At 55.7% G+C, this 8,016-nt stretch overlaps 1 protein-coding gene across 1 annotated transcript; it reads left to right on the plus strand.

Moving 5' to 3' along the window:
- Positions 1-597: 597 nt before the first annotated feature.
- Tcf15 (transcription factor 15) lies at positions 598-6,637 on the plus strand. Its single transcript, XM_090352812.1, has 2 exons — positions 598-1,144; positions 6,252-6,637. Exons 1-2 carry the CDS (start codon positions 626-628, stop codon positions 6,324-6,326), a joined length of 594 nt encoding a protein of 197 aa, XP_090208938.1. The 5' UTR covers positions 598-625; the 3' UTR covers positions 6,327-6,637.
- Positions 6,638-8,016: the final 1,379 nt, after the last annotated feature.

Genomic DNA, 8,016 nt, shown 5'->3' on the forward strand with positions numbered 1-8,016 from the left:
AGGGGGGCAGCGCTCGGCTTGTTCAGGTCCGCGCGTCCTCGGATACGATCTAAAAGCCAAGCCTGCTCCCGGGGGAGGTGGGCGAACAGAACCGGGTGCTTTGTGTGGGTTCTGCATTGCTGTCTGTCTTTCTCTTAGGAGCGGCGTGGCGTGTGTGTGTCGGGGGGGGCATCGTTTAGTCTTTTTCCGGAAAGTTTGTAGTCCCCAAGTGTCCCCCCCGTGGAAACCCGCGACCCTCGCCGTGAGACGACACAGAGCCGCGGGATCAGGCTGCGAAGGCGCGAAGACTTCAGCTGTGCTTTTCGGAAGGGGAGAACAGCCCAAGGTAGTGGAAGAGACCGGCCAGAAGGTCTAGGCCGAGGCTTCGGAGTCGGGAGTCCCTCCGGAGCCCGCCGCGAACCTGCGGGGCCGGCCCCCCGCTCCCGGGCCGCTTTCAACCTGGGCCCCCCGCCCCCCGGGCCGGCCCGCGCGTCGCCATTGGCCGGGGCGGGGTGGGCGGCTCCCCATTGGCCCGGCGGAACCCAGGCCTGGCCCCTCCCTCGGTTATAAGGCGGCCGGCCGGCCAGCGGGGCCGTGGGAGCGCGCGGGAGCGCACCGTGGGGCGCGGTCTACGCAGGGCGGCCCCATGGCGTTCGCGCTGCTGCGCCCCGTGGGCGCTCACGTGCTGTACCCCGACGTGCGGCTGCTGAGCGAGGACGAGGAGAACCGCAGCGAGAGCGACGCTTCCGACCAGTCGTTCGGCTGTTGCGAAGGCCTGGAGGCGGCGCGGCGCGGCCCGGGGCCCGGGGGCGGGCGGCGAGCGGGCGGAGGCGCGGGGCCCGTGGTGGTGGTGCGACAGCGACAAGCCGCCAACGCGCGGGAGCGGGACCGCACGCAGAGCGTGAACACGGCCTTCACCGCGCTGCGCACGCTCATCCCCACCGAGCCGGTGGACCGCAAGCTCTCCAAGATCGAGACGCTGCGCCTGGCGTCCAGCTACATCGCACACCTGGCCAACGTGCTGCTCCTGGGCGACGCGGCCGACGACGGGCAGCCGTGCTTCCGCGCGGCGGGCAGCGCCAAGAGCGCCGTCCCCGCCGCGGCCCCCGACGGCCGCCAGCCGCGCTCCATCTGCACCTTCTGCCTCAGCAATCAGCGCAAGGGGGTGAGTGCGCAGCGCGGGCAGACGCGGGGTTCACGCTGGGCAGGGCGGTGGGACTTTGGGGGTGCCTTCGAGGGGGGGCAGAAGCCCCCCTTGTGGCAAGGAGGAAGCGACGTGGAGTCAGTGATGGGTGCCCCGAGGCAGGGATGTAATAGAGCTAGTCACTGAACGCCCTCCAAACAGAAAGAACCCAGAGAGAGGCCCAGAAGCTGGGGCCCATTTAATGGAGGAGCACCCGCTCCCACTAGAGGTGCCCCGGGATGCATTGACATCTGGGGAGAAGAAAGAAGCAAAGAGTAATGAAAACTGCCCTTTATTGGAGCTCTTGCTTCCTCCACGCCTGGCCTCCCCTTGACCTTCAGGAGAGAGACTCTGGCAGGTGGGAGGTTAACCCTTCAGTTCATGGCGAAGGAGGATGGGGCTCCGGGACGTGAAGGCCTGCGCCTGCGTTGATGGTGGGCCGGCACCGAGATTGTTGGTGTGCATTGCCAAGCAGAGCGTCCCCATCTCAAATCAAGTCGTATGACTCCCAAGCCTCAACCTACAAAGAATTGGAGACACGCCTCCCCGCCCCCCTGCAGCCACCTGATGAGCCGTACAAGGAAGTAGGGGGCTCCTGACAGCCCCCAGGCCCTAAAGGGAGAAGGTACTATATGCAGCACACACCCATCCCACAGTGGGTTGGGCAGAGCATTAGTAAGGTTCTGAAGTGGGTCTAAGTCTGGATTCAGGCAAGCTGGTAGGGCTGGGTGGCCTCAGAGCCTGCCAGGCCCCAACAAGTATGCGTTGTCCCCAAGACACTCTTTCTGGTCTGGGCTTTTCCTAAAGTGAGGAAGGCAGTCTGTGTGCTGGGATTTTACAGATGGGGAAACTGAGGCGCACAGAGCTCTGACTGGTGCTCAGTGAGCAGTCAGGACAGTGATCCTGCAGACTCTGGCTTGCACATCTGTCCCAGATCACTGTTCTACCTTGTGCCCTGGCCCCAGACTAACTCCTTCAGCTCATCCCACACCCAGACTGGTTTCTCAGCCCTTGCCTGCCTTAGTTTCCCTGGTCAGTCTTCTTAGCCTCTCCTGGGTCCCTGCAGTTCCTAGCTGTGGGTCCTGGTGGTTGCCCCAGTCTGAGGTGGAAGCTCAGGCCTCCAGGCTGAAGTCAGGGATAGAGTGCCAAGTGGGCCTTTCCAATATTCCCTAACGGCCTTCCATCTCTTCTTCCAGTTCAGCAACCCTAAATTGCCCAGAAGTTGCTTTTTAAAAATTATTATTTTTGCTGGGCACGGTGGCTCGCGCCTGTAATCCTAACTACTCAAGAGGCTGAGATCTGAGGATCTCCATTCAAAGCCAGCCCAGGCACTAAAGACCGTGAGACTCTTATCTCCAATTAACCTCTAGAAAACCAGAAGCAGCACTGTGGCTTAAGGGGTAGGGTCATAGTCTTGAGCTGAACACATCAGGAACAATGCCCAGGCCCCACAACCAACAAAAAATATAATAATAATAATTATTATTTTGCAGTGCTAGGGATGGAGCCCTGGGTCTTGTACATGCTGAGAAACACACCCTCCTATGGAGCTCCAGAAGCTTCCTGTGTTGGCTTTGAGAATGTACCCCTAGAAGCAGGTGTGGGTCCCCCACCTGTCAGTCAGGTGCTCTTAGTGCTACATCTGAACCAGGACTGAGAAATGAAGACAAGGATGCTGTGGTCTTACAGTGGGAAGGGGAATGCAAGGGCCTGGTGGAGTCCAGAGACAGGCAGGTCTGTGAGGGGTCTGGCTAAATTCCTGAAGGCTGAGTGGGAAACAAGGTGAAGAGGTAGAGAGGGGTGTTTGAGATGACACAGCAGGAGCTACGGTTCGAAGTTATGGCCTGAGGAAGGAAGTGGAAGAAGTTATAGGTGGTAGAGCACGGAGAGGAGGCAAGAGCTTGGCCAGCAACAGTGCCAGCTGTCCTCCCGAAGGCTGACTGGTGCTGGACAATCTTGTGAGTTACCCTTTCAGGTCCCTCAGCAGGCAAGGACTCTGTGACTCTTTCCACCTGCATGGACATGCCGCCACTGGTCAGCGTCCTGTTGTGAGCCATGAAGCACAAGCTGAACTCAGGCCTGCCTGTTGGGGAATGAGGGAGCTGTGGGCCTGGGGAGAAGGTGTGTGTGCGTCACAGCAGACAGGATGGGGTTGGTTATCTCCTATAGGACTCAGGCCTCAGCTCACAGGGCCTCGTCTGGGCCTGGCCACTTCCCTGGGATCCATCTGTGGAACCAAGAACCCAGCCAAATTTGGCGATAGAAGCCTAGATGCTCAACTCCACAGACTCTTCTGGGAATTGGCCAGGGGAGATCCTGGCCAGCACTGGCCCCTCCAAGGACTCAACTGGAAGGAAACTGGCTGTCTTGGGAAGCCCTGCTCCCTTCTGAGCACTCCAAGATCCCAGACTCTATCCCTCTACCCTGAGCCTCTGCTTCCCTCCATGGAAACTGTCCTTGCTCCTTCCTGCTTGAGGACAGCTTAGGGCTGGGCCTCTGGTAACAAGAGTGTGTGGAAGATGGGAAGGACAGTCTCATCTTTGCTTTCTTTTTTTTTTTTCTTTTGTCATCTGGGGGTGGGGCATGTCAGGATTCTGACATCTGGGGGTGGGGCATGTCAGGAGGCTGCTTCCCTATTGGCGATCCTGGCTCAGAAGCACAGTAGCATGCCAGCATGGCAGGGGCCAGGAGGCACCACCACCACACATAGTGGTGATCCTTCCTGTCTACTTCATTGTGCCAAGACCTTTACACAGTGAGCTCCTGGAGACTGGTACAAATGGGGAAACTGAGGCTCTTGGATGCCTCCGACAGTCACTTGTCTGGGCCCAGCTGGCAGTTGTGTTAGAGGAAGGACTGAAGGTCAGGACTGTCCCGCCTGAGCGCTTCACTGGGATCCTCATGGAGACCCTTGACTCTGAGTTCCTAAGACCAACAGACCAGGGCCTGCCAGGAACTCTTCTTTGGTCTCTTGGCACTTGACAGGTGCCATTCACATTCAGGTGCTCCCAGGATTTGAGGGATCGTTTGGGGGCCCTTGTCCTAGGTGAAGAAACTGAGGTTCAGGGAAGGGAGCTACCCTAGCATTCTCATGGGACCTAGGATCCAGATGGCCCCCTCCTTGGGGTAGAAGATGATGCTCACAGTCCCTGAGGATTTAAGTCAAAGGAGCGGAGGCCAGTTTTCTACCCCAACCTCAGCACTCCATTCCACCCTCCTCAGCCTCTTCTGCCAGAGTTTGTCTGAGAAGCCCAGGCCCCAGGCTCTACTGGGACCATGGCCTCAGCCCTCAAAATAGCCCTGCCTGTTAGTGAACACGCTGTCCCTGGGCCCAGCGAGCCTCCTGGGAGGCTGGGCTCACATCTGGATGGATCTGCCCCAACCTGGGCCAGGGCTAGGGGCGGGGGTGGGGAGCGGGCAGGGTCAGAGCTTGCAGCTGGTCAGCTAGTCCTCTGCCTGGACTGTGAGCATTTACTGTGAGATCTCACAGTGTCCTGGCCCCGGCATAGGGCAGCTTGCTGGACAGCATGCGTTGAAGCCTGGCTCTTTTACCACGGGGCCAGCCACTGGACACTGGATCCCCCATCAGGAGCTCTCTGGTGGCCAGGAGGGGCGAAAACTGTGTGGCCACCACTCAATTCAAGCCACGTTGGTGGTATGTGCTCCAAGCAGGCCTGGGCTGGAAGTGGAGCCTCTGAATGAGGAATGCCCTTTTCTGGGGCCCCTGGCCTGATGGAGAATAAAAGAGGGACTCTGCCTTCCCTCTTACACTTTTAATCCCAGAGCAATACATCCCAAAGGCTAGGCAGTTTTAGGAGAAACCATCTTAGGGCGAGAGGGGAGAATATGCTCCCAGTGAAGCAATGGACGCCGCCCCACCCCCCCACCCCCATGAAGGCAGCGAGGCCAGGAACCCATGGTCTACTGGTGGCCATGCAGCAACCGTATGGGGACACAGCCAGGCTGCACCAAGATAACAGGAGGTGTCTGACCCTTTCATGTAAAGATTATTCTTTAAAACATATTAAAATTTCAGGCTTGGAGTTTGAGAGTTTGACCTAGTGGTAGAGTGCTTGCCTTGCATGCATGAAGACCTGGGTTCCATTCCTCAGTAACATATACATAGAAAAAACTAGAAGTGGTGCTGTGGCTCAAGTGATAGAGCTCTAGCCTTGAGAAAACCCAAGGACAGTGCTCAGGTCTTGAGTTCATGCCCCAGGACTGGCAAAAAAAATAATAATAGTAAGTTAAAAAATTAAGGGACTAGGGACACATGTGTAGCATGCCTAAGGCCTTGGGTTCAATCCCTAACAATTCCTTCCTCCATACACAAAGTGCATTCTATATGCATACACACATATTTATGTACGATTGGTTTAGTTTGTTTTAGTTGGCCTACACTGAGGCTTGAATGCAAGGCCTCTTACCCTCACTTGACTGTGTGTGTGTGTGTGTGTGTGTGTGTGTGCTGGTCCTGGAGCTTGAACTCAGGGCCTGAGTGTCCTTCTTGAGCTTCTTTTGTCAAAGTTAGTGCTCTTATTCCTTGAGCCACAACACTACTCCTGGCTTTTTCTGAGTAGTTTGTTGGAGTTAAGAGTCTTAGGGACTCTCCTGCCTGGGCTGGCTTCAAACCATGCTCCTCAGATCTCAGCCTCCTGAGTAGTTTAGATTGTAGGCATGAGCCACTAGCACCCAGCCACTTGACATTTTTGCTAACTGTTCTTACGTAAGGATGGTATTAAAAGCCACTGATGAGTGGGGAAGGGATGAAAAGGTAATAAAATATCTTTGCCTTCCCATCTCACCTCCCTCCCATCCTGTTTCCTTACATAAATCCTGTCTGAGGGATATCCATCAGCCATTTCCCTCATGCTCTCTCTAGAAACTTGCACATGGGAGCCATCACTCAGCTGTGCCCTTGCTTCTTCCCCAAATAAGGACACTGCATGGCACTCCCTGCATGCCCAGAGTTCCTTCTGCTTTTAGCTGTGGAGAATTTTCTGTGTGACAGATCTGGGACAGGTTTATCAAGCCACAATCACTGGGCACAGAAGGTTGTTTCTCCTAACCTCTTTCTCTCCTCCTGCAGGGTGGCCGTCGTGAGCTGGGGGGCAGCTGCTTGAAAGTCAGGGGAGTGACCCCCCTTCGAGGGCCACGGAGATGAATGTGGGTCCCGACAGCATTTTCTCCAAACAGGACCCCAGAGAAAGAAGCCAGGAGCTGGACAGGGGAGAAGACCCCAGAAGCCAAGCCACCCCTTCTTCGCATAGGGACCAAGGACAATGGCCTGGGCCCAGGACCTGGTGGGCAGAGTCCCTGGGACATCTCTATCTCATCCTGGAGAGCTGTGAGGACCCATTTAGCCCATCAAGGCCAGGCTTGTCGGAGATAAGAAAGAACTTTTGGAAAACCAAAAACTGTTGGTGACAGGTGTGTGTGTGTGTGTGTGTGTGTGTGTGTGTGCGCGCGTGTGCGTGTGTGCGCGCGTGTGCGTATATATGTACATGAGGTGTATGTATATCAGAGAGAGGACTGGTGGGTTTAAAATAAAAGTATTTTTAAATAAAAGGTGTTTTCCCCCTCCCAGCTGGGGACGGGAAGGACCAGTGGACTTGAAGTCGGAGGCAGACTCTACCTGGGAATAGAAAAAGGCCTGGCCATGACCTGGGCTGCAGAGCGCAGGAGTGGGGCCTGGGGCAGGCGGAGGCTTGCCTGGAAAGCACCATCTTCCCTCACTGCTTGCCATGTATCCAATGGCGTAAACAACATTTGGTGTCTGGTGTGGGGTAAAGAAATGCTTGCTTTATTTACTTTTTAATAAGGACGAGATCCATGGTTCAAAACTCAAAAGCCACAAGATGTCATGAGGTTCAACGCCCCCTCTCCCGTCTTCACAGAGGCTGCTTCAATCATGGGATTTTGTGGCAGGCGCTCAGTGAACACGCCACACTTCCTCCTTCCTTGTGCCTATAAGGAGCTTGCTGTCAGCACAGAGGGGAGGCAGGCTCCATGTCACTCACTCACTCACTCACTCACTCACTCACTCACCTGTACACTCACTGTCCCTGTCCCCTGTCCCCATCCATGCTGCCACCACCAGGGCCACACCACCAGTACTAAGAAGGCTGTGCTGAAGGCAGTTGTTCTCACCCCTGTTTTAGCTGGGATGATTTGGGGGACTGATGACAACAGATGTCACCTGGCAGGTGACAGTCCCCCATCCCCTGAGGTCTGCCCACATTTTTTTTTTTGGCTAGTGTTGGGGCTTAAACTCAGGGCTTAGGTGCTATACCACTTGAGCCACAGCCTCACTTTGGCTTTCCCATGAACTTAGGCTGGGAGTTTGGCCTAATGATAGAGTGCTTGCCTAGCATGCACCAAGACCTGGGTTCAATTCCTCGGTACCACATACATAGAAAAAGCTGGAAATGTTGCTGTGGCTCAAGTGGTAGAGTGCTAGTCTTAGGAAAAAGCCCAAGGACAGTGCTTAAGCCCTGCGCTCAAGCCCCAGGACTGGAGGGAGAAGGGTAGAAGAGTCTCATGGACTTCGGATCCTCTGTTTTTTTTGTGGGTTTTTTTTCTTTGTTTGTTTTTTGGTCCTGGGGCTTGAACTCTGGACCTGAGCACTGTCCCTGAGTTCTTCAGCTCAAGGCTACCGCCCTACCCCTTGAGCCACAGTCCCATTTCCCTTTTTCTAGTGGTTAATTGGAGATAAGAGTTTCATGGACATTAGTGCCTGGGCTGGCTTTGAACCTCAATCCTCTGATCTCAGCCTCCTGAATAGCTAGGATTATAGGTATGAGCCACTGTGCCTGGCTAGGTCCCAGCTCTCTGAGTAGCTAGGGTTACAGACA

The sequence above is a fragment of the Megascapheus bottae genome, chromosome 18 (assembly GCF_031878675.1).
Source record: "Megascapheus bottae isolate mThoBot1 chromosome 18, mThoBot2.hap1, whole genome shotgun sequence".
Taxonomy (NCBI): Eukaryota; Metazoa; Chordata; class Mammalia; order Rodentia; family Geomyidae; genus Megascapheus; species Megascapheus bottae.

Bases quoted from the DNA above. Each gene is read 5' to 3' on its own strand.
- Tcf15 (XM_090352812.1), top strand. From the start codon at position 626: ATGGCGTTCGCGCTGCTGCGCCCCGTGGGCGCTCACGTGCTGTACCCC. The intron at 1,145-6,251 runs GTGAGTGCGCAG...CTCCTCCTGCAG, and splicing joins TCAGCAATCAGCGCAAGGGG to GGTGGCCGTCGTGAGCTGGG.